The 26,762-nt window shown below is 44.9% G+C and overlaps 1 protein-coding gene and 1 non-coding gene across 3 annotated transcripts; one reads left to right on the plus strand and one right to left on the minus strand.

Annotated features, from left to right (window-relative positions):
- Nucleotides 1–1,238: 1,238 nt before the first annotated feature.
- trnac-gca (transfer RNA cysteine (anticodon GCA)) lies at nt 1,239–1,310 on the minus strand. The gene has a single exon. It is a non-coding gene; the product is annotated as a tRNA-Cys (tRNA).
- Nucleotides 1,311–6,959: 5,649 nt separating this feature from the next.
- On the plus strand, nt 6,960–18,837 carry swi5 (SWI5 homologous recombination repair protein). Of its 2 annotated transcripts, none has more exons than XM_085966217.1 (5): nt 6,960–7,159; nt 9,348–9,396; nt 10,776–10,891; nt 12,818–12,912; nt 17,749–18,837. In XM_085966217.1, exons 1-5 carry the CDS (start codon nt 7,020–7,022, stop codon nt 17,808–17,810), a joined length of 462 nt encoding a protein of 153 aa, XP_085822343.1. In that variant the 5' UTR covers nt 6,960–7,019; the 3' UTR covers nt 17,811–18,837. The 2 variants fall into 2 exon arrangements, with proteins under 2 accessions (XP_085822343.1, XP_085822341.1); XM_085966215.1 differs by having other exon boundaries at nt 6,962–7,159; nt 17,746–18,837.
- Nucleotides 18,838–26,762: the final 7,925 nt, after the last annotated feature.

Below are 26,762 nucleotides of genomic sequence, written 5' to 3' on the forward strand. Positions count from 1 at the left end.
CCGCACAACAATCGCCAGGCAGGAGTGTTCCCTCCCAGTCGGGGAACACTTCAGCAGTCAAGGACATTCAGCCTCCGATCTTCGGGTAAGCATTCTCCAAGGCGGCCTTCGAGACACACGACAACGCAAAATCGTTGAGCAGAAACTGATAGCCAAGTTCCGCACCCATGAGGACGGCCTCAACCGGGATCTTGGGTCCATGTCATGCTACATGTAACCCCACCTGACGTAGGGTCATCCAGACTCGAGTCGTCGTTGGCTTGTTCTCTCCACACAGATGCGGCCAGACTTGCTGTGATTTCCAGCAAAAAAAAGTTTTTTGTCTGTTTTTTTGTTTTTCAACATCTGCAACATTTGACTCCTTGTGACCCCACCTCATTGTTCTTTGATGTAATGTTTTCCTGACTGACCTGTTTGGACACCATTTACACCTTTGATTGCTGTGATTATCTCTCTGCCGAGGTGTGATAAATGGCAGTTAGAAAGATTACCTGTAAACATCTGACATTATTCTCTGACTATATAAGCTGTGTTTTTATGCATCTCTCCACTTCACCTGACGAAGGAGCAGCGCTCCGAAAGCTTGTGATTTCAAATAAAGCTGTTGGATTATAACCTGGTGTTGTGTGATTTCTTACATTTGTCCACCCCAGTCCAACACCGGCATCTCCACACTATAAGGAAGGAGACAGTCTGTTCCGACACTGGGAAGCTGTGGGAATAATGCTGTATCCCATTCTGTTTCTACACTTGTCATGTGTAGTGTGATTTTTCTGATTGAGTATTGCAGCTTTACAAAGATGTCCAGCGGGTTGTTATGATCTGGAATGCACTACCTGAAAGGGTGGTGGAAGCAGATTCAGCAATAACTTTCAAAAGGGAATTGGATAAATACTTGATGGGGGACAATTTGCAGGGCTATGGGGAAAGAACAGGGGAAGTGGGACTAACTGGATAACTGTATAAAGGGCCGGCCTCCTTCTGTGCTGTATCATTCTATGATTTTCTGGGTGGATCTGGGTGCGGACAAATTACTTCCTGCATCAAATCAGGTGTTCTTACAATGACTCAGTGACCAAACAAGTGGATAAAAAAAAAAGGAAGTGAGGGATTACATGTTTAATTTTTCACAGCTATTCCCTTTACGGTTTGTAACTATTTAATTCTTTCAGCTCCTTCTAATAAAATCACATCATCTTCCCAACTTATTTTTTGGCAGAAATATATAAAGTCTTTTAAGGGGGCACCCGGATTTGAACCAGGGACCTCTTGATCTGCAGTCAAATGCTCTACCACTGAGCTATACCCCCTTGTGTGAAAAAGAGAACTCCATAAAAGGATCAATGGCAGTTCGTTCATGTCGGTAATCACTGTGTGTGAGGATCAGTAGATTTAAAACTTCTACGCAACCAATTGCAATCAATTATGGAGAAAGAAATAGATATATTTAAAGTTTCTCTTTTAGCTCTCTCTAGTGGGGACAAACTTGCACTGCGTGTTATGAACACAATCTAGCAGTGATCATTTTCCACGGTCCTTTACTTCCTGACCCTCAACACATGTTTGGGGGCCGGAGGAGTGGGGGCGGGACAAAGTTCATGATGTCTGTCGAACTTCTTCCTGTCTCGGTACCCAACCTCTGGAGCTGTCTCCGAAAACCCCTCCGACCCGTCTCCCTTATCAAAAGCTGCATGCTTTGGGTCTAACAGATGTATATTTTTGGAAGCACTGAAACACTTTGATAAGACAACACCGTCCAGAATAAAGGGGGCCCCTGGATTCTGCAGTCAAACACGCTACCACTGAGCCACGCTTGTAACTGCCTTTGATATTATCAATCAAAAGAGTCCAAGAACGTATTTTTTTTAATAAAGGACGTCCAAATGGCTATCAGGGTAGATACATGTGTAGGAAGGCATTAGGTTGCTCTTGTATCAACCTATGAAGCACATTCCACTATGCTTCATTCTAAAGAAGAGAACATCTGGAGTGGAACGAGAAACCCATTAAATGCTTATCCATTGAGCGATACACTCCAACACGAAAACAAGCATTCATTATAGCATTTTATAATGGAGGAGATGTAATACAGACGAACTTCGCCGCAGGGTGCAGAAGCCCCCCCAAGCGATAGGACATACTTTTTATTTTGCATTTTTCTCTCGTTAGCTGTAAACCAGTTTGGGAATGTCCAGAAGAAATAAAAGAAAATGCAGCAAACAAGAAAAGTTAATACAGAATGAAAGAAGTGACTATATTTGATGATGACACGCTCGGGGGACCGGTGTTTGTTGTTGGTGCCGGCAGAACTTTATCCCAATATCGGCCCCGGCAGGCAAAGGCTGTCAAATTTTAAGTGACGTTGAAGGAAGAAGTTACAGGTTGGGGGTATAGCTCAGTGGTAGAGCATTTGACTGTAGATTATGAGAGGTCCCTGATTCAAATCCGGTATACCCCCTTATGCTGTACTCACTAAAGCACATGTTTGGTGTCTATTTTATCGGAAATATTCTGCGTATGTCATTAAAATGCAATTCTCAGGCTTTTTAACCTGATGTTATATACCCCTCCATAAATCAGGTGGCAGGGGTCAGACAGGAGAGCTACTCGTTTCAAGGTCTTCTCAATAGTCTTGAAGAGTTCATGGAATGCACGGAAGAAGGCCCATCATAAGAACATAAGGAGCAGGAGTAGGCCATACGGCCCCTCGGGCCTGCTCCGCCATTCAATAGGATCATGGCTGATCCAAATCTAGACTCACGTCCACTTCCCTGCCCTCTCCCCGTAACCCCTAATTCCCTTATCTGCTAGGAAACTGTCTATCTGTTTTAAATCTATTTAATGTTGCAGCTTCCGCAGCTCTCTGGGGTAGCAAATTCCATAGATTTACTACCCTCTGAGTGAAGAAGTTTCTCCTCATCTCAGTTTTGAAAGGGCAGCCCCTTATTCTTAGACTGTGCCCCCTAGTTCTAGTCTCACCCATCAGTGGAAACATCCTCCCCGCATCCACCCGATCAAGCCCCCTCACAATCTTATATGTTTCGATAAGATCGCCTCTCATTCTTCTGAACTCCAATGAGTAGAGTCCCAACCTACTCAACCTTTCCTCATACGTCAACCCCCTCATCTCCGGAATCAACCGAGTGAACCTTCTCTGAACTGCCTCGAGAGCAAGTATATCTTTTCTTAAATATGGAAACCAAAACTGCACGCAGTATTCCAGGTGTGGCCTCACCAATACCCTGTATAACTGCAGCAAGACTTCCCTGTTTTTATACTCCATCCCCCTTGCAATAAAAGCCAAGATTCCATTGGCCTTCCTGCTGCACCTGCATACTAACTTTTTGTGTTTCATGCACCAGGACCCCCAGATCCCTTTGTACTGTAGCACTTTGCAGTTTCTCTCCATTTAGATAATAACTTGCTCTTTGATTTTTTCTGCCAAAGTGCATATCCTCACACTTTCCAACATTATATTGCATCTGCCAAATCTCTGCCCACTCACTTAGCCTGTCTATGTCCTTTTGCAGGTTTTTTATGTCCTCCTCACTCATTGCTTTCCCTCCCATCTTTGTATCGTCCCTCCCATCTTTGTATCGAGCCCGTGCTGACTCAGCTAGTCCCGCTCCCCTGTCCTTTCCCTGTAGCCCTGCAATTTTTTTTTCTTCAGATACTTATCCAACTCCCTTTTGAAAGATAAGATTGAATCTGCCTCCACCACCCTTTCAGGCAGTGTATTCCAGATCTTAACCACTCGCTGTGTAAAAAAGTTTTTTTTCTTGTTTTGCCTTTGTTTCTTTTGCCAATCAACTTAAATCTGTGTCCCTCTGGTTCTCGACCCTTCTGCCAATGGGAACACTTTCTCTCTGTCTACCCTGTCTAGACCCCTCATGATTTTGAACACCTCTATCAAATCTGCTCTAAATCTTCTCTGCTCCAAGGAGAACAACGCCAGCTTCTCCAGTCTATCAATGTAACTGAAGTCCCTCATTCCTGGAATCATAGTTGCTGGGTTTATCTTTACACCCTTTTTTGAACAATGGTGTAACACTTGCAATTCTCCAGTCCTCTGGCACCACCCCTGTATCTAAGGAGGATTGGAATATTATGGCCAGTGCCTCCGCAATTTCCGCCCTCAACTCCCTCAGCATCCTAGGATGCATCCCATCCACTCCTGGTGATTTATCTACATTAAGTACAGCTAGCCTTTCTAACACCTCTTTATCAATTTTTATCCTATCAAGTGTCTCCACTACCTCCTCCTTCACTATGTCTATGGTAGCATCCTCTTCCATGGTGAAGACAAATGCAAGGTACTCGTTTAGTACCTCAGCCATACCCTTTGCCTCCATGCATAGGTCTCCTTTTTGGTCCCTAATCGGCCCCACCCCTCCTCTTACTAAACTTTTACTATTTATATGCCTATAGAAGACTGTTCTCATACCCTCTCTTTGCCCCTCTTATTTTCTTTTTCACTTCTCCTCTGACCTTTCTGTATATAACCTGATTCTCAGATGTATTTGCAACCTGACATCTGTCATACGCACTCTTTTTCTGCTTCATCATATTCCCTATCTGTTTCGTCATCCAGGGAGCTCTGACTTTAGTTGCCCTGCCTTTCCCCCTAGTGGGAATGTACCTGAACTGTACCTGAACTATTTCCTCTTGAAAGGCAGCCCATTGTTCCATGACAGTTTTGCCTGCCAATCTTTGATGCCAGTTTACCCGGGCCAGATCCGTTCTCATCCCACTGAAATTAGCTTTCCTCAGTTAAACATTTTTACTCTAGATTGCTCCCTGTCCTTTTCCATAGCTAATCTTGCATTCTTGAGGATGAGGAATTTACAGGGTTATGGACAAAACATGGGGACGTGGGACTAAGCAGGATTGCTCTTTCAAAGAGCCAGCACAGGCACGATGGGCCGAATGTCCTCCTTCTGTGCTGTAAATACAAGTTGTTGTTGTTGTTGTAAGTCTTTATGATTGTATGATTATAGAACATAGGGACATTATAATTTCTTTCATGTCTTCCGGACATCCCAAACTGCTTCACAGCTGATGTATTTCTTATATTGGCAAACGCTGCAACCAATTTGCACACAGCAAGATCCCACAAAGAGCAAACAAAGGCAAATAACCAGTTAATTTACTTTTGGTGATACTGGTTAAAGGAGCAATGCTGCCCACGATACTCACAGAACTAAAAACAGAAAATAGCTGGAAATACTCAGCAGGTCAGGTAGCATCTGTGGAGAGAGAAACAGAGTTAACGTTTCAGGTCGATGACATTCTGATGAAATTCTGAATTTCCAGTATTTTCTGTTTTTATTTCAGATTTCCAGCATCCGCAGTATTTTGCTTTTGTATACTCACAGAACTCCCTGCTCTTCTTCCAATAGTGCCAGGAGGATCTTTTACATACACCTGAACAGGCTGACGGTAAGCAAGTCAGTTTAACATTTCGTCTGAAAGACGGAACCTTTTGTCAATCCTAGCTCCTAATGAAAAAAATCCACTGATTCGGAGATACGTTCAGTTTTTAAAATATCCTTTACCCACCACCCTCCCGATTAATGTGTAATGTGATATTAATGGGTTAACCCTCTGCGATATTAGTAATGAGACTTTAGTAAATGTTAAAATGGGTTAATACCTTAAATAACCAACAAGAAATTTCACAATACATTCACTATTGATATTGGACAACAGGATTTTAACTCATAAGTTATTAAGCCTCTCACAGACCTGACAAGTCTCTCATTTGAAATGTGTTTTACTGATTTTTAGTGTTTCACTTGCGATTTACTCGAAGTTTTCTTGATGCTTTCATTCAGGTGGCTGAATTAAACTGACAGCTGACAACTGACAGTGTATCACCAGGGCATGGAGAACTTCCGGAAAATCACAGAACTTGATGCTGACAATGCTGCATTTAAAAAGTGTCACTTAGGTTTGACACATCTCGTTCTTCGACACATGTTTAAGCAGGTTTGTGGCATGCCGTTATTATATGCACAGAATTATACAGCACAGAAACAGGCCATTTGGTCCAACTGGTCCATGCCGGTGTTTATGCTCCATACGAGCCTCCTCCCACCCCTCTTCATCTCACCCTATCAGCATAACCTTCATCGTCGCTGGGTCAAAATCCTGGAACTCCCTCCCTAACAGCACTGTGGGAGCACCTTCACCACACGGACTGCAGCGGTTCAAGAAGGCGGCTCCCCACCACCTTCTCAAGGGCAATTAGGGATGGGCAATAAATGCTGGCCTTGACAGCAACACCCACATCCCATGAACGAATAAAAATTAAAAAAAATTACATACAATGTACAGCACAGAAACAGGCCATAATATACAGGCACTGTATATTAAATTGCACAGAATTGTACAATTGTTCAAGTCCCACTCCAGGGACTTCAGCACAAAAATCTAGGCTGACACTCCAGTGCAGTGCTGAGGGAGCGCTGCACTGTCGGAGGTGCTGTTTTTCGAATGAGGCCCCATCTGCTCTCTCAGGTGGACGTAAAAGATCCCATGGCACTATTTTGAAAAGAGGTGGGGAGTTTTCCCCGGTGTCCTGGCCAATATTTTTCCCTCAACCAACATAACAAAACAGATTATCTGGTCATTGTCACATTGCTGTTTGTGGGATCTTGCTGTGTGCAAATTGGCTGCTGTGCTTCCCACAACAGTGACCGCACTTCAAAAAGTACTTCATTTGCTCTAAAGCTCTTTGGGACTTCCGGTGGTCGTGAAAGGCGCTATAGAAATGCAAGTCTTTCTTTCTGTGCAATTTGTACTTTATTGCCAGAGTAAATCTCTCTGCATGTAGAACATATACTGCTAAAGAAGGGATGCACACATATAAATATATATGTGTGTGTATATATATATACATTTATAAATCTGAGTCCAAAACATCCAGGGAAAAATAAACATCAAATGTAGCAAAGCTCGGTGTGTGGGATTGGCTGTTGCCGGTCAGATGTGCGGAAGTTGGTGCGGGAGCGCTGGTCATGGACGCGGATCCCAGGCAAGGAGCGCCAGTGGCCGGGCTCAGCTCTCCTTCCCCCAGGCTGCTGGGACCGGGACCGGCCTGTACCCGGACCGCCGGGAGCAGCGAGGGCGGAGGGATGCCGGGCAGCTCCCTCAGGAGGTCTGTCAGTCTCCGGGCTTGGAAACGCTCTGTGGGAGGAGGGAATGTAGCAGAAAATAAAAAAGGCGGGCAAGAACAGTTTGCAACAAAACAAAAGGGACACTTGTTACTGACCTTGGGAAACTGCATTGAGAATCTGGTGCAGAGGATTAAAAATGTGGGTAATTCATTAAAGGGGAAGTTAAGTTTGGCTGAAGTTTTATTGCCAGACAGAATCTGTGGAGCCAACAGACAAATGAACGTTTTCAAATCCTTCCATGGCCTCCCCTTCCCCCTCTCCTCCAACCTCTCAACCCTCCTAGATATCTGCACTCATCTAATTCTGGCCTCTTGCGCATCCCTGATTTTAATCGCTCCACCATTGGTGGCTGTGCCTTCAGCTGCCAAGGCCCTAGTTTCTGGAATTCCCTCCCTAAACCTCTCCGCCTCGCTACCTCTCTCTTCCTTTAAGATGCTCCTTAAAACCTACTTCTTTGACCAAGCTTTTGGTCATCTGCACTAATATCTCCTTCTGGGGCTTGGTGTTAAATTTTGTTTGATAATCGCTCCTGTGAAGCGCCTTGGGACATTTTACTATGTAAACTGGAGGAAGCGTGAATGGGGCATAAACACCGGCATAGACTGGTTGGACTGAATGGCCTGTTTCTGTGCTGTAAATCCTATGTTAAAGGCGCTATATAAATGCAAATTGTTGTTGGATGAAGACGATGCTTCAAAGTCTTGCAGTAGGCTTTGGCCTGGGCGGAAACAGCCTGACCTGCTGTGTGTTTACCCGCTTTTCCCTTTCTTGTTTCAGATTTCCAACATCTGCAGCCCCCTCCCCACCACCGCCCTCCTCCTTTTGTATAACCGTGCTGTCTATTGTTTGATTACAGGCTGTCACTAAACTTTCAAGTAATTCAGTGCATGTGAGGTGCTTTCTGAAATCTGGGGCTCCAAGCTTACTCTTTCCAGAAAAAGAATGTGTTGGTATGAAAGTATTCATTCGCCAGCAGTTGGTGTGCTTTCCTGAGGTCAGACACATCAGTCCCAAGTTTCAGCTCCATTGCAATCAAGCAGCGACATCACCAGAAAGGCCTAGAGGTGAAGAGAAAGAAAGAATTACATTTGTATCGCCCCTTTCACAACCTCAGGCCGTCCCGAAGTGTTTTACAGCCAGTGAAGTACTTTTGAAGTGTAGTCACTGTTGTAATGTAGGGAAATGCAGCAGCCAATTTGTGCACAGCAAGCTCCCACAAACAGCAATGATCCAAAAATGTGTTTTTATGTGATCTTGGTTGAGTGATAAATATTGGCTCGGACCCCAAGGAGAACTCATTTGCCCTTCTTCAATCCACCTGAGAGGGTAGGCGGGGCCTCGGTTTAACCTCTCCTCCGAAAGACAGCACTTTCAGCAGCGCAGTGCTCCCTCCATTACTATACTGAGGTGTCAGACTGGATTGCACACTGGAGTGGGACGTGAACTCTCAACCTTCTGACTGAGGCAAGTGTGCTGCCAATTGAGCCCCGGCTGACACTGGTCTGAAAAGTTGTGACGAGATGGGTCTGCTGGGGTAAAATACCAGTAGGCGACGAAGGATTGCAACCAGAAGCGACCAACAGATGGAATGGAATGGATAGAGTAGTGGAGGTAAAAACTCTTGAATCGCTTAAGAACTAACAGGATGCTGCACTGGATGGGCTTTATGGTCGTTCTGGATAAAAGAACTATGAGCTGAATGGCCTTCCTCATCCATAATTATCCTGGTACCTTGAGACAGAGGACTGACTTAAGAGGACAGACACTTACACATGGACTGAAGTCATTAAGAGGTGATATCTCATGATAGTACATGGTATAGAAAATGCAAATCCATGGCACTACAGTCTAAACCAGGGCAGTAGGATAGGGGAGACAGGTTCAAACTGGCAATGGACAAGTCAGGAAGTTCTGTTCACAAAGCAGTGATCATCATCTAAGAATAGACTTCCAAGTAGGGTAGAGGAGGCAGCAACCCTCAATCATTTAAGAAAGAGTTGGATGCTTCGATGGGGCGGGGAGGCACAAGGTCTTTCTGGATGAATGAGCCAAGATGGTCTTCCTCATCTATATCTATCTTTTGAAAGTGTAAAGGGAAATATGCTTTACGGACTAAGTTTAAATATTCAGCTGCATTTTTTTTTCTAATCCATGCCTTTTTATTCACAGGACACCAGGTGGACCATCCAGAAAAATAAATGCAAGCTTTAAGTCACCAGTAAGTAATTAAACATGCTCTCTAGGGGGTGTGCGGGAATATACAAGTCCTTGAGCAATCCATTGCAGTGTATATGTAATAAAACCATTTATTTTAACATAAAGGACTTTATGGACTTTAGCGAGGCTTTTAATAAGGTTACACATGGCAGACTGGTCACGAAGTTAAAAGCCCATGGGATCCAGGGCAAAGTGTCAAGTTGGATTCAAAACTGGCTCGGAGACAGGAAGCAAAGGGTAATGGTTGATGGGTATTTTTGTGACTGGAAGACTGTTTCCAGTGGGGTTCCGCAGGGCTCAGTACTAGGTCCCTTGCTTTTTGTGGTATATATCAATGAATATAGGGGGTATGATTAAGAAGTTTGCAGCTGATACTAAAATCGACTGTGTGGTTGATACTGAAGAAGGAAGCTGTAGACTGCAGGAAGATATCAATAAATTGGTCAGGAGGGCAGAATAGTGGCAAATGGAATTCAATCCAGAGAAGTGTGAGGTAATGCATTTGGGGAGGGCTAACAAGGAAAGGGAATACACATTAAATGGTAGGACACTGTGTAGTGTAGAGGAACAAAGGGACCTTGGAGTACATGTCCACAGATCCCTGAAGGTAGCAGGCCAGGTAGATAAGGTGGTTAAGAAGGCATACGGAATGCTTGCCTTTAATGGCCGTGGCATAGAATACAAGAGCAGGGGGGTTATGCTTCAACTGTATAAAACACTAGTTAGGCCTCAGCTAGAGTACTGCGTGCAGTTCTGGTCACATTACAGGAAAGATGTGATTGCACTAGAGAGGGTACAGAGGAGATTTACAAGGATGTTGCCGGGAGTAGAGAATCTGAGCTATGAGGAAAGACTGGATAGGCTGGGTCTGTTTTCCTTGGAACAGGAGAGGCTGAGGGGAGACCTTATTGAGGTGTATAAAATTATGAGGGGCATAGATAGAGTGGATAGAAAGGACCTATTTCCCTTAGCAGAGGGGTCAAAAACCAGGGGGCACAGATTTAAAGTAATTAGTGGAAGGTTTTGAGGGGAAATGCCTTCACCCAGAGGGTTGTGGGGGTCTGGCACTCGCTGTCTGAAAGGGTGGTAGAGGCAGGAACCCTAACCACATTTAAAAAGTACTTGGATGTGCACTTGGGATGCTCTAACCTGCAGGGCTACGGACCAAGAGCTGGGAAGTGGGATTAGGCTGGATAGCTCTGTGTTGGCCGGCGCGAACACGATGGGCTGAAATGGCCTCCTTCCGTGCTGTAACTTTCTATGATTCTATAAAGAACTATTTCCTTTAATTTACAATGTGTTAGGTACGTGATACCACACTTTAGTGTGAATCGTGTTTTTTTTTCCTCTTGCTCACACTGACTTCTCTCCCACCTACAGTCACTAAAGATCTCCAAGGGTACTGAACTCGATTCTGCTGGTCTTCAAATTGACCTTAGAGATCTGAAGATGAAATGCGCAGATCTTGACCGACAGATTGCAGAACTTACCTCGGAGTAAGTGTGTGGTTCACCACCTTCACCCATAGGGTTTGGCACACAGCCAACCCAAATCTTAATAAATGTGGAATCAACCTGCTAATTATTTAAGGAGGATTGTTATTAATAATCATACTTGCATTTATATCATGCCATATATATCAAAGCACTTTACACTTCTGACGGGTCCCTTTTAAAGGAGAAGTTGATTCTTGGGGTCAGGACTGTGGATGCTGACTGCTTATCCTGAGATGTGTCCCGTGAAGCATTTTATATTATTTGTTTTGCTTCAAAGAAAGAAAGACTTGCATTCCTATAGCGCTGTTCACATCCCAAAGCGCTTTACAGCCAATGAAGTACTTTTGAAGTGTGGTCACTGTTGCAATGCAAGAAACGCAGCAGCCAATTTGTGCACAGCAAGCTCCCACAAACAGCAGTGTGGTAATCTGTTTTAGTGATGTTGATTGAGGGATAAATATTGGCCTAGACACTGGGGAGAACTCCCCTGCTCTTCTTCAAAATAGTCCCACGGGATCTTTTACGTCCACCTGAGAGAGCAGACGGGGCCTCGGTTTAACATCTCATCTGAAAAACGGCACCTCCGACAGTGCAGCACTCCCTCAGCCTAGATTTTTTTTTTTGTGCTCGAGTCTCTGGAGTGGGACTCGGAGGCGAGAGCTTTGCTCACTGAGCCACCTCGGGGAGTGAATGCATTGCCCAGTGTAGCCTTCCGGACTAGGAAGTGCCCAGATTTGATTGAAAGGCAGTAGGAGGCTCTAGGTTTGATCTTCACACTCATAGCCTTAACGGAAGGAATAAATGAGCTGGCGTTGCTGCTTCTGATCAACGCTGCTGGATACTGCATATTTGTGGCTATTGGATGAAGACCGGCTCAGGGTGATTTTAATGCCCTCCACAGTGAGTCAAACAGTCTGACGCCGACTGCTTAGGCTCACGCATGAAAGAACAGCCAATTGGGCAAAGTACCACAGGGCAAGAAGCGAATGTGGAATCGTACCTCAGCGTGAGGAGAGGAGAAAATTGAGAATTCGCTTCAAATCTTGGCTCAGTGGGTGGCACTCTGGTCTCTGAGTCACAAGATTCCAGCCCCGCCCCAGGACTTGAACAAGTAATCTAGGCTGGCACAGTTGGAACTAAAAGGCTGGTGCCCCAAATGCAAGTCTGATCCCAGATGCAGTTGGTGTGACTGTGGTGATGATCACCTGCACATGCCAAGACCAGGAGTTTCTCCGTGTGGGATATTACGTGGCACCGTGTTCTCACCACCACAAACGGATTGGCTGGTTATTCATCTCACTTGCCTTCTGTGGGTCCCTGCTGTGTGGCTGCCATGTTTAACCACATAACAGCGACTGTATTTTAATAATTTGTTGGATTAGCTTCATTGGGAGGAAAGACCCAAGTTGTCCACAACCCCATCTTAAATGTGTCCATCGACATCCTGCCGAAGTGACACCTGGCTACGGGCTGATGAATCGAGTTGTTGTGATCTGGAACGCGCTGCCTGAAAGGGCGGTGGAAGCAGATTCAATAGTAACTTTCAAAAGGGAACTGGATCTTTACTCGAAAAGGAAACATTTGCAGGGCTCTGGGGAAAGAGCAGGGGGCACGGGACTAATTGGACAGCTCTTTCAAAGAGCCGGCACAGGCACGATGGGCTGAATGGCCTCCTGTACTATAAGATTCTCTGCTTCTATTCTTCACCGCACCCCCCCCTGCCCAATAACACCCACCAAGCCAGAAGGGACTGCTAGTAAACTTGATTACAAATTATTTAATTGAAAGTCTCTTGGTGTAACAGTGTTACAAAATATGTTAGTATGTTAGCCCCTTGAGCCTCTATTGTAGAGGAGATCAGTTCTGCATTAAGCTTTGCTAAAGTGTTTGGCTGGGTAGATCATTCCTGTTTTTCTCTTGCCGCAGAGGGTATACTCTGGAAGAGCTGGACCAGCACATTGACCAGCTGCACGAGTACAACGACATCAAGGACGTGGGCCAGACACTGTTGGGAAAACTCGGTAAGGACTCCTTAAATGCTGGAAAAAGCAAAGAAAAGGACTTGCATTTCTATAGCGCCTTTCATGTCCTCAGGACCTTCCAAAGCGCATTACATCCAATGAAGTACTTATGAAGTGTGGTCACTGTGGTAATGCAGGGCAACGCAGCAGCCAATTTGCGCACCGCAAGCTCCCACAAACAGCAATGTGAAAATGACCAGATAATCTGTTTTAGTCGTGTTGGTTGAGGGATAAATATTGGTCAGGACACCGGGGAGAACTCACTCACTGTTCTTTGAAATAGTGCCGTGGGGTCTTTTACGTCCACCTGAGAGAGAAGACGGGGCCTCGGTTTAATGTCTCACCTGAAAGATGGCACCGCTGACAGTGCAGCACTCCCTCAGCACTGCGCTGGGAGTGTCGGCCTAGATTTTGAGCTCAAGTCTCTGGAGTGGGACTGTGAACCCACAACCGTCTGACTCAGAGTGCAAGGAAAAATAAAACTGGATGCTCTATGCGAGCAGTCAGGAAGTCCACTAATCGGTATTTTTGGCAGGATGTTGGGTTTTCTGTCTTGTCTCTCCTCACCACCTTCAGCCGAGTGCTGCTTCCAGCTCCCACCAATGCTGCTCTGAAACTGGCCGCAAGTACGTGAGTGAAGCCATCATTATGTTGCTCATCTTTCCAGTTTTCCCCACACTCTGGTACAAGTGGGATTCTGGGTTTTATACATCAGGATATCGAATATAAAAAGAAAGATCTTGCCTTTATACAGTGCCTTTCACGACCTCAGGATGTCCCAAAGTGCTTTGCAGCTTGTAATGTTTCCTACATTACAACAGTGGGTATAGAACAGGAATGGGCCACTTGGCCCCTCGAGCCTGCTCCACCATTCAATAAGATCATGGCTGATCTTGGGCTCAAAGCCACTTCCCCGCCTGCTCCCCATAACCCTTCGCTCCCTTATCTTGCAAAAATCTGTCCATCTCCACCTTAAATGTATTCAATGACCAGCCTCCATGGCTCTCTGGGGCAGAGAATTCCACAGATTTACGACCCTCTGAGAGAAGAAATTCCTCCTCATCTCAGTTCTAAAAGGGCGACCCTTTATTCTGAAACTATGCCCCCGAGTTCTAGATTTCCCCACGAGGGGAAACATCCTCTCTGCATCTACCCTGTCGAGCCCCCTCAGTATCTTACATGTTTTAATAAGATCACCTCTCATTCTTCTAAATTCCTATGAGTATAGGCCCAACCTGCTCAACCTTTCTTCATAAGTCAACCCCCTCACCTCAGGAATCAACCTCGTGAATCGTCTCTGAACTGCCTCCAATGCAAGTATATCCTTCCTTAAATAAGGAGACCAAAACTGTACACAGTACTCAAGGTGTGGTCTCACCAATGCCCTGTACAGTTGTAGCAGGACTTCCCTGCTTTTATACTCCAACCCCCTTGCAATAAAGGCCAACATTCCATTTGCCTTTTTGATTACTTGTTACTTTAAAGGTACTTTTCTTTCTTTACTTGTCCCATTACCATCGCCTGTCGCCTCGCACCATCATCCCTTTTAGAGTCATAACGGCGCAGGAGGCCATTCGGCCCATCGAGTCCGTGCCGGCTCTCTGTAGAGCAATCCGGTCAGTCCCATTCCCCCGCTCTATCCCCGTAGCCCTGCAAGTTTATTTCCCTCAAGTGCCTATCCAGTCTCCCCTTGAAAACATTGAGTGTCTCCGCTTCCACCACTTCCCTCGGCAGCGAGTTCCAGGTCCTCACCACTCATGTCATTTAATCTCTCCTCCTTCCACCCTATCACAGACCTTCCCTTTTGTTCTTTCCTCCCCTCCCCCCTTTCCCAGCCTCTGCATTTGCTTAAAACCTGTTATATCACTAACTTTTTCCAGTTCTGACGAAAGGGCATCGACCTGAAACATTAATTCTGTTTCTCTCTCCACAGATGCTGCCTGACCTGCTGAGTGTTTCCAGCATTTTCTCTTTATAAAAGTAATTAATTGACTGTAAAGCGCTTTGGGACATCCTGAAGTTTTGAAAAGCACGATATACATGCAAGTTCTTTTTTACGATAAAAAGTCTGAAATATTGGGGCTCTCTTCACTGGGTTAGAAACATAGAAAAATAGGAGCAGGAGTCGGCCATTCGGCCCTTCGAGCCTGCTCCGCCATTCAATATGATCATGGCTGATCCTCTATCTCAATATCATATTCCCGCTCTCTCCCCATATCCCTTGATGCCTTTTGTGTCTAGAAATCTATCGATCTCCTTCGTAAATATATTCAGTGACTTGACCGCCACAGCCTTCTGTGGTAGAGAATTCCACAGGTTCACCACCCTCTGAGTGAAGAAATTTCTCCTCATCTCAGTCCTAAATGTCCTACCCCGTACCCTGAGACTGTGATCCCTTGTTCTAGACCCCCCCCCCCCCCCAAAGCCAGGGGGAAACATCCTCCCTGCATCCAGTCTGTCTAGCCCTGTCTGAATTGTATATGTTTCAATGAGGTCCCCTCTCATTCTTCTAAACGCTAGTGAATACAGGCCTAGTCGACCCAATCTCTCCTCATACGACAGTTCTGCCATCCCAGGAATCAGTCTGGTGAACCTTCGCTGCACTCCCTCTACGGCAAGTATATCCTTTCTTAGGTAAGGAGACCAAAACTGCACACAGTACTCCAGGTGTGGTCTCACCAAGGCCCTGTATAACTGTAGTAAGACATCCTTGCTCCTGTACTCAAATTCTCTTGCAATGAAGGCCAACATACCATTTGCCTTCCTAACTGCTTGCTGCACCCGTATGTTTGCTTTCAGTGACTGGTGTACAAGGGCACCCAGGTCCCTTTGTACATCAATATTCCCCAATCTATCACCATTTAAATAATACTCTGCCTTCCTGTTTTTCCTACCGACGTGGATAACTTCACATTTATCCACGTTATACTGCATCTGCCATGCATTTGCCTACTCCCTCACTTGTCTAAATCGCCTTGAAGGTTAAGTGGAGGTTAATAGAGGTTTTCAAAACTATGAAAGGTTTTGAAAGGGTAAATAGTTTTTTTCCACTGATTGGTGAATCGCTAACTAGGGGGCAGAGACTGAGGATTATTAGAGGGATTCTTTTTCACACGGGAGTCATTAGAACATGGAGTATTGTACCACAACTCGCCATCGAATCAAAGATTATAACATTTAAAAGGGAGTTTGATCAGTATATGATAACAAAGAATATAAAAAGATACAGGGAAAGAAAGAAATAGAAAGACTTGCATTTATATGGTGCCTTTCACGACCTCAGGATGTCCCAGCGTGCTTTACAGCCACTGAAGTGTAGTCACTGTTGTAATGTAGGAAATGCTGCAGCCAAATTATGCACAGCAAGATCTCAGAAACATTAATCCTAACCTAACCTTGGCATCCTATTTGACCCTGAAATGAGCTTCCGATCACATATCTGTTCCATCACGAAAACCGCCTATTTCCACCTCCGTAACATCGCCCGTCTCCGCCCCTGCCTCAGCTCATCTGCTGCTGAAACCCTCATCCATGCCTTTATTACCTCTAGACTGGACTATTCCAATGCACTCCTGGCTGGCCTTCCATCTCTTTCCCCCCCCCCCATAAACTTCAACTCATCCAAAACTCTGCCGCCCGTCTCCTAACTCGCACCAAGTCCCGTCCACCCATCACCCCCTGTGCTCGCTGACCTACCTTGGCTGCAGTCCGGCAATGCCTCTTTAAAAATTCTCAAACTTGTTTTCAAATCCGTCCATGGTCTCCCCCCTCCCTATCTCTGTAACCTCCTCCAGCCCTACAACCCTCTGCTATCTCTCCACCCCTCCAATTCTGGCCTCTTGCGCATTCCCCATTTTAATCGCTCCACCATTGACGGCCGTGCCTTCAGCCGCCTGGTCACGAGCTCTGGAATTCCCTCCCTAAACCTCTCCACCTCTCTACCTCCATTGCCTCCTCTAAGATGCTCCTTAAAACCTATAGCTTTGTCACCTGTCCTAATATCTCCTTATGCCGCTCAGCGTCAAACTTTGTTTATTAACGCTCCTGTGAAGCGCCTTGGGACGTTTTTAAAAAAAAGAAAAGACTTGCATTTCTATAGCACCTTTCACGACCACCGAACGTCTCACAGTGCTTTACAGCCAATGAAGTACTTTTGAAGTGGAGTCACTGTTGTAATGTGGGAAATGCAGCAGCCAATTGGCGCACAGCAAGCTCCCACAAACAGCAATGTGATAATGACCAGATCATCTGTTTTTGTTATGTTGGTTGAGGGATAAATATTGGCCAGGACACCGGGGAGAACTCCCCTGCTCTTCTTCGAAATAGTGCCGCAGGATCTTTTGCATCCACCTGAGAGAGCAGACAGGGCCTCGGTTTAACGTCTCATCTGTAAGACGGCACCTCTGACAGTGCAGCACTCCCTCAGTGCTGCACTGGGAGTGTCAGCCTAGCTTTACATGCTCAAGCCTCTGGAGTGGGACTTGAACCCACAACCTTCTGACTCAGAGGCAAGTGTGCTACCAGCTAAGCCACAGCTGACACTGCTAAAGGCGCCATATAAATGCAAGTTGTTGTTGTATACCTGAGCTAGGCGTTTATGATGCCTGAAATGAGAACCGTTCCATTCCCCAGAACACTCACCTCGAGCACCAATAAGGAGAAATCTGTGACTTTTTTTAAATGACATATGTTCCTTTACAAGTAAATATGTTGCAAACATTAAGAGTAAGTTAGCATGAATCATAACTGAAGGAGGTGTTACTGCTGGTGAGATCTCCTTTTTAATGTGCCTAGTCTTACACACTGATGACACCTTATCGTCATTTGTTACAGCAGTAATCAGAGGGGTCACCACCAGGGACTTGTACAGCGAGTTCGACCTGGAGCTGGAGGACTAGACGGCATGCAGACGTAGCCCCACGTGATTCAGAGGAGGCGGTGGGGGCTCTTTACCTGTCTCAACTTGGTCACCACATTGTTTCCATCGGCAAAGATACTGAGAGCGGGGAGAGGAACAATTAGCCAGGGCCAAAAGGTCACCAAAACATCTGGAGGTGAAGCCTGGTGTAACGGCAGATGTGCTACCCCCCCCCCAAAACAACACAGTTGGGTTTAAGTAGCGTCGGTGATGGGGCGTTCGGGCAGTTGTTGACTTTGTGTGGACTTGTTGCCATAGCAGCCACTGTGTTTATACTTCACCTTCACCTCTGATTTCCCCCCCCCCCCCCACTATTTTGTTTGGTTTGCTTTTTGAGGTGTTTCCCGTTTTGGATTCGGGAGAGCCCCACTTGGTTCAGTGCTTTCTGCACTGCCTGTCCGTTTTAAGCGGGAAGGATTAGCGAGTGTGATGAAATTATAGCTAGTTTATTGAGAAATAACTTCCAGTTTGACTACCTAGTAACTTCCCAGTTAGTTCACGATGCAATGCTCGAGAAACGGCCGTTGCTGTCAGTTTTGAAATGCGATACACGCGCTTGAATTTTCAAGTGTCTTCCTCCCTCTGCCAGAAGTGATAGTTGCCTCCATTCCCAGTGTGTGGGCAGTGAGTGTCGCAAGGCTAATTCCATCACTGGGGCACAGAGCAGTCCTATTGTGGCCGGATTTCCACACAGGTCAGTTCTGCAGCAGGGGGTCCACTGGATGGCGATCAGGAGCAGAAACCCTGACAAAATGCACCCTCCACACTCGGTTTGTGGGTGCTGAGGCCAATTGCATGGCTGCCTCCCCCCACCTTGCTGTCAACTCTGGGTGAGAGTACCGAGTTCATCACGCACCAAGGATTAAACCTACACTTGACATTTCATTGAGAGGTCATCGGGGGACCAAATTGTGCCAGTTTATGAGCCATTGATTTGTAATTGTTATTGTTGTTCACTGAATGTAAAGGATCAAAAATGATCAATTAAAAGAATCTGTTCTGTTCAATTCTGTTTGTGGTTTGGTTCATTTATCGCATGAGATTTGATTCTTGACCATCTTTTATTTCCCACTCCCGGTGTATTGACAAGTTTGCTCGGAAGCGAAATTGTGTTGAGAATGAGATAATGTCCAGGAACCACCCACTCCGCAAGCGGCACTTTGCCAAACATGAGCCAGAAACCCTGTTAACACACGGAGATATTTTACCACTAAACAATACCCGTTTGCTGGGAGCCTGAATTTAAAAAGCGTTAAAAAGTGTTTTTTTTCTGCTTAAATATGGATAATAGAATAAAACATTAGGGCAGTGGCAGTGCATTGACTGAGGGCAGCTTTAATTATCTGCTGCTGTAACATGGAGTATCAATAATGCCCACCAGAGGGAGCCACACCCAAACCTTTTAAAATTAATGTAAGTGAAGGTTCAGAAAATCCATTCACCCAACCCAAGTTCATCCCTCTGGTTCACTGACCCTCCCAGTTGCATTTGGAACAAGCTTAATGCTTTTTCCTGTACTACCCTCCCTAACAAGCTGTCTCCTATTGCCAATTCAGTCTTGTTCTATGTAGACTTGACCTGCACATTCGTTCAACCACCGTGTACTTTACATTTTCAGTATTGGATTTAATTTTCTGTTTATCTGCTCAGTTATACAATGCCCACTCCATGGGTGATGTGGCCAAGATGCTTAGGGTGTCTGTAACATTTGCATAGTGATTTATCATTGGCCCGCAGGCATCTGTAAGGAATACCTATTATATTCATGTGATCACATGCTGAGTTGTCATTGGCCTGCAGGCATCTCTAAGGACTGCTATTGTTTAGAAGACCCAGGGGGTCCTAACTCCATCTTGCCCACACGGTGCTGGATGATTGAGAAAGCTTACAGACTTGATGCTTCATTAAAAGAGTTTAAACTGTAATACTCCGTTGTCCTGCAATTTATTACTTTTGTACAAAGTGTGCAAAACAAGACATGGTGTCAGAACAGGGATTTGAAATGGACATCGTTGGAGCTCCCGTACCCCGAATGAATTGGGAATCTTTGAAGTTACCTAGAGAATGGAGCAAGTTCAAGCAACACGTGGAGTTGATGTTTTCGGGCCCACTGAAAAGCAAAGGGGAGGAAGAAAGATGGAGCTACCTGCTCCTGTGGATCAAAGAAAAAGGGAGAGACATTTTTAACACTTGGTCTCTCACCGTGGATGAAGCAAAGGTACTGAAAAGTTATTTTGACCGTTTTGAAGCATATGTGATGCCCAAGACAAATACGATATTCGCTAGGTACAAGTTTCAGGAGAAAGTACAAGGAGCTAGTGAGTCGTTTGAACAGTTTGTGACTGAGTTAAAACTGCTGGTAAAAGACTGTGTATATGCAGATAAAGATGAGATGGTCAGAGACCGCATCTGCGCAAATAGAGGCAAACGAATATGATTTGGTTGGGATTACGGATTACGGAAACGTGGCTCAAGGATGACCAAGACTCAGAACTCAACATCCAGGGGTATTCGATATTCAGGAAAGATAGGCAAAAAGGAAAGGGAGGTGGGGTAGCATTACTGGTTAAAGAAGGGATTAATACAATTGTAATGAAGGATATTAGCTCTGATGATGTGGAATCTGTATGGGTAGAATTGAGAAATACTAAGGGGAAGAAAACATTAGTGGGAGTGGTATATAGACCTCCCAACAGTAAGGCGGAGGTTGGGGATGGCATGAAAAGGGAAATTAAAGAAGCGTGCAATAAGGGCACAGCAGCCATCATGGGTGACTTTAATCTACATATAGATTGGGCCAACCAAATTAGTAACAATACTGTGGAGGAGGAATTCCTGGAGTGTTTACGGGATGGTTTCCTGGACCAATATGTCGAGGAACCAACCAGAGATCAGGCCATCTTAGACTGGGTATTATGTAACGAGAAAGGATTAATTAGCAATCTTGTTGTACGAGGCCCCTTGGGTCTGAGCGATCATAATATGATCGAATTCTTCATTAAGATGGAGAATGAAGTAGTTGACTCAGAGACTAGGGACCTCAATTTAAACAAAGGAAACTACGATGGTCTGAGGAGCAAGTTGGGTAGGATTGATTGGGAAATGGCACTCAAAGGGTTGACGGTGGATAGGCAATGGCAAACATTCAAAGACCGAATGGATGAGCTACAGAATTTGTTCATCCCAGTTTGGCATAAAAATAAAACAAAAAAGGTGACTCAACCGTGGCTAACAAGGGAAATTAGGGATAACATAAGATCCAAGGAGACGACATATAAATTGGCCAGAAAAAGCAATAATCCTGAGGATTGGGAGCAGTTTAGGATTCAACAAAGGAGGACAAAGGGATTAATTAAGAAAGGGAAAATAGAATATGAGAGTAAGCTATCAGGGAACATAAAAACTGACTGTAAAAGCTTTTATAGATATGTGAAGAGAAAAAGATTGGTGAAGTCAAGCGTAGGTCCCTTGCAGTCAGAATCAGGGGAATTTATAATGGGAAACAAAGAAATGGCAGACCAACTAAATTCATACTTTGGTTCTGTCTTCACAAAGGAGGACACAAATAACCTCCCAGAGATGCCGGGGAACATAGGGCCTGATGAAAGGGTGGAACTGAAAGAAATCAATATTTGTAGGGAAATGGTGTTAGGAAAATTGATGGGACTGAAGGCCGATAAATCCCCAGGGCCTGATAATCTACATCCCAGGGTACTTAAGGAAGTGGCCCTAGAAATAGTAGATGCATTGCTGGTCATCTTCCAGAACTCGATAGACTCTGGAACAGTACCCATGGATTGGCGGGTAGCTAATGTTACCCCACTATTCAAAAAAGGTGGTAGAGAAAAAGCGGGGAATTATAGACCGGTAAACCTGACATCGGTAGTGGGGAAAATGCTAGAATCTATTATAAAAGATGTAATAGCAGAGCACTTGGTAAGCAGTGACAGGATCGGACAAAGTCAACATGGATTTACAAAAGGTAAATCATGCTTGACTAATCTACTGGAATTTTTTGAGGATGTAACTGGTAAAATAGATAAGGGAGAACCAGTGGATGTGGTGTATTTGGACTTTCAGAAGGCTTTCGATAAGGTCCCACATAAGAGATTAGCGTGCAAAATTAAGGCACATGGGATTGGGGGCAAGGTATTGACTTGGATAGAGAACTGGTTGGCGGACAGAAGGCAGAGAGTTGGAATAAACGGGTCGTTTTCCGAGTGGCAGGCAGTGACTAGTGGGGTACCGCAAGGATCGGTCCTAGGACCCCAGCTGTTCACAATATAGATTAATGATCTGGATGAGGGAATTGGATGTAATATCTCCAAATTTGCAGACGACACAAAGCTGGGTGGGAGGGTAAGCTGTGAGGAGGATGTCGAGAAACTCCAGTACGATTTGGACAGATTGGGTGATTGGGCAGAAACGTGGCAAATGCACTATAATGTGGATAAATGTGAGGTTATCCACTTTGGTGGCAAAAACAGGAAGGCAGATTATTATTTGAATGGCAATAGATTGGGAGAAGGGGAAGTGCAAAGAGACCTGGGTGTTCTTGTGCACCAGTCGCTGAAGGTAAGCATGCAGGTGTAGCAGGCGGTTAAGAAGGCAAATGGTACGTTGGCCTTTGTAGCAAGAGGGTTCGAGTACAGGAACAAGGATGTCTTGCTACAGCTGTACAGGGCCTTGGTGAGACCGCACCTTGAGTATTGTGTGCAGTTTTGGTCGCCTTACCTGAGGAAGGACGTTCTTGCCATGGAAGGAGTACAGCGAAGATTCACCAGGCTGATACCTGGGATGGCAGGAATGACGTAAGAGGAGAGATTGTGTCGATTGGGCTTATACTCACTGGAGTTTAGAAGATTGAGAGGGGGTCTCATCGAAACCTATAAAATTCTGTCAGGCCTGGACAGACTAGATGCAGGAAGGATGTTTATGATGGCTGGGGAGTCCAGAACCAGGGGTCATAGTCTAAGGATAAGGGGTAAGCCATTTAGGACTGAAATGAGGAGGAATTTCTTCACCCAGAGAGTGGTGAACCTGTGGAATTCTCTGCCACAGAGGGCGGTGGAGGCCAGTTCATTAAATATATTCAAGAAAGAGTTGGATATATTTCTTAAGGCTAAAGGGATCAAGGGATATGGGGAGAAGGCAGGGACAGGGTATTGAATTTGGATGATCAGCCATGATCTCATTGAATGGCGGAGCAGGCTCGAAGGGCCGAATGGCCTACTCCTGCTTCTATCTTCTATGTTTCTATGTTTCTAAAGTAGGGACTAGGCGCAGTATTACTGCAAGAAGGAAAGCCCATCGGCTACGCTTCCGGATCTCTCTCAAACAGTGAAATCAACTATGCTCAAATCGAGAAAGAGCTATATGCAATTCTGTTTGGATGTAAGCGTTTCCACCAGTACGTCTATGGCCGACAAGTCATTGTGGAATCTGACCACAAGCCCCTCGAGTCAATCATGAGGAAACCACTAGCCGCAGCCCCACCAAGGCTACAGAGAATGATCCTTCAGCTAAAGAAGTACGACTTCACAATCATTCACCGTCCAGGCAAAGACATTCCTGTCGCAGACACGCTCTCCAGAAAGTCTCTTAGCTACCAGGACAGCAGCCTCAGTGAAGGCATGGATGTGCAAGTGCACATGGTGTACAACAGCTTACCTGTGATTGACTCAAAACTGAAGGAGATCCGAGCAGAAACAGAGAAAGATGCACAACTCACACTGCTGAGCAAAGTCATACATGAAGGATGGCCTGAGGAAAGGAGGAAATGCCCTCAGAGCATATCTGAATTCTGGAACCACAGAGACGAACTGTCACAAATCAACGGAATCGTCTTCAAAGGGGAGAAAATCATCATTCCTACCAGTCTCAGAGAAGAGATGTTGACAAAAATTCATGCTGGACATATGGGCATGGAAAAATGCAAACAAAGAGCACGTGACATTATGTTTTGGCCCGGAATGTGCAAACACATTGAGGACACTGTCGGAAAATGTTCCATTTGTCTAGAACGCTGCCCATCAAATATCAAAGAGCCCATGATACCTCACCATATCCCAGACAGGCCCTGGCAGGTTGTCAGCTGCAAGCAAGTGCATGCAAAACGTGTACAGAGACAGCAACACCAAAAGAGATACTATGACAGGTCAGCTAGACTACTGCCGCCGCTGCACAATGGAGAATCTGTCAGAATCCAGGAGCTTGACTACTGGAAGCCTGCAGTCGTCATCCAGCCAGCTGACACTGAGCGATCGTATCACGTCCGCACCCCAGAAGGACAGGTGTACCGCCGTAATTGCAGGCATCTCCTGAACACCAAGGAACAACACCGTCATTCCAATGAGAGGTCAAGCCTAGAGTTATCCTTGACTTGAGAACTGTCAAAGGGTGTAGGCGAATCGCTGCCCTAAAAAAAACTGTACATCGTTATTGAAACGTTGAGATGTTTTCAGTGCTAGTTAAATGTTGAGTTTACTTATATGTTGATGCTACTGAGAACATTATCTAGAAGAAAGGTTCAAAAGTAATGCATAACATTTTTCTTTTAAAAGAAAGGGGATGTAACATTTGCATATTGATTTATCATTGGCCCGCAGGCATCTGTAAGGAATACCTATTATATTCACGTGATCACATGCTGAGTTGTCATTGGCCTGCAGGCATCTGCAAGGACTGCTATTGTTTAGAAGACCCAGGGGGTCCTAACTCCATCTTGTCCACACGGTGCTGTATTGATTGAGAAAGCTTACAGACCTGAAGCTTCATTAAAAGAGTTTAAACTGTAATATTCCGTTGTCCTGCAATTTATTATTTTTGTACAAAGTGTACAAAACAAGACAGTGTCATTGAAAGAGACCTAGGAGTCTTAGTAGATTGGGTAGATTAGATTGGATTTTAACATCTCCAGCCAGAGCAGAGCAGAGCAGCAATTCACAAAGCTTAATGTGTCCATTTCTGGTCACCGAGGCATAAAACCGACACTCGAGCATTAGAAAAAGTGCAGGGAAGAGCCACAAACTTTACCCCTGATCGTAGAGGCCTGAGTCAGGAGGAAAGACTGAAGAAAGTTGGGTTTTTCAGCTTTCAAAGGAAAAAATCTAGAAGTGATCTTATGAAAGAAAGAAGTTGCATTTATATAGCGCCTTTCATGACTTAAGGACGGCCCAGTTGCTTTACAGTCAATAAATTAGTGGAGTCACTGTTGTAATGTAGGAATCGTGGCAGCCAATTTGCACACAGCAAGCTCCCACAAACAGCAATGTGATAATGACCAGATAATCTGTTTCAGTGATGTTGATTGAGGGATAAATATTGGTCCAAGACATCGGGTGTAACTCCCCTGCTCTTCTTCGAAATAGTGGCCGTGGGATCTTTTACGTCCACCTGAGAGGGCAGGACGGGGCCTCGGTTTAACATCTCATCCGAAAGACGGCACCTGCGACAGTGCAGCACTCCCTCAGCACTGCACTGGGAGTGTCAGCCTAGCTTTACATGCTCAAGTCCCTGGAGTGGGACTATGAACCCACAACCTTCTGACCCAGAGGCACATGTGCTACCAGCTCAGCCACAGCTGATACTGCTACAGGCGCTATATAAATGCATATTGTTGTTGTATACTTGAGCTAGGCGTTTATGATGCCTGAAATGAGAACAGTTCCATTCCCCAGAACTCGCACCTTGAGCACCAATAAGGAGAAATCTTTGATCTTTTATTTTAAATGACAAATGTTCCTTTACAAGTAAATATGTTGCAAATATTAAGGGTAAGTTAACATGAATCATAACTGAAGGAGGTGTTACTGCTGGTGAGATCTCCTTTTTAATGTGCCTAGTCTTACACACTGAGGACACCGGGTGTAACTCCCCTGCTCTTCTTCAGAATAGCACCACGGGATCTTTTACGTCCACCTGAGAGAGCAAACGGGGCCTCGGTTTAACGTCTCATCCAAAAGACGGCACCTCCGACAGTGCGGCACTCCCACAGCACTGCACTGGGAGTGGCCGGCTTGAATTTGCACTCGAGGCTCTGGAGTGGGACTTGCCCTGGCTGACAGCTTGGCTTATAGAGGCAGGTGAGAGTTCTTAGTCTAGAAAAAGTAAACACAGACAATTACGTTGAATATGCCCCACATATTATGGTTATATGTTTATGTAAATATATATATTATATTTATATTACCATATATTTATCATATTACATTATTATTATTTGCAGTGGTAATTGAGGCTTTTTTGCACTATTCATCATATCCTGCAACTTGGACTGTTATTGCTATACTTTCTGCATATTTGCTTATTGTTTTTTTTATACTTGTTTTTACTTTTTGCTTTTATATTTATATGCTTGTATTGTGGGAGTGAGTGGGGAGTAAGCATTCCATTGTACTAGTTACGTATGGCAATAAAATGACCTTGAATCTTGAATCTTGAATAAATTGTGTGAATAGGACTGAGGGACAGAGGTTCAGGCAGTGTAAAGGACAGATTTAGGAATGATATTAGGACGTTCTTCATAACTCAGTGTGATCAATAAATCCAATGAGTTTCCAGACAGAGGTGAAAAGCCTGGTTTTAAGAGTCAATGGGATGATGTAATGAGGACAATTAAAACTCTATTTCTCCTAATTGGCCATAAGCACCCAATTCCCTTTTGAAAGTTACTATTGAATCTGCTTCCTTTCAAACAGTGCATTCCAGATCAGGCATCTGACTATTAGAGCAACAGTTTGTTAGTTCACATCCCTTCAATGTGCTTCAAACTTCAGAAATAAAGATTTTTTTTGAGGTGGACTTTCTTCCAGATCTGTGATAATGACAATGTGGCTTCAATACCTGAAACGTCGCCTGCTCTCCGTCTCTCTCCACAGGCATTGGCTGACTTGCTGAGTGTTTCTGGCAATTTCCTGTTTCTGTCTGTGAT

The sequence above is a fragment of the Somniosus microcephalus genome, chromosome 24 (assembly GCF_052327205.1).
Source record: "Somniosus microcephalus isolate GS21.2 chromosome 24, FLI_Smic_1.0, whole genome shotgun sequence".
In the NCBI taxonomy this organism is placed as follows: Eukaryota; Metazoa; Chordata; class Chondrichthyes; order Squaliformes; family Somniosidae; genus Somniosus; species Somniosus microcephalus.

What these genes read in the sequence shown, in the direction of transcription:
- swi5 (XM_085966215.1), top strand. Translation starts at nt 7,020, where the DNA reads ATGGACGCGGATCCCAGGCAAGGAGCGCCAGTGGCCGGGCTCAGCTCT. An exon ending in ATTGCAGAACTTACCTCGGA is followed by an intron (nt 10,892 to 12,817) that starts GTAAGTGTGTGG and finishes CTCTTGCCGCAG; the next exon opens with AGGGTATACTCTGGAAGAGC. An exon ending in GACACTGTTGGGAAAACTCG is followed by an intron (nt 12,913 to 17,745) that starts GTAAGGACTCCT and finishes CATTTGTTACAG; the next exon opens with CAGTAATCAGAGGGGTCACC.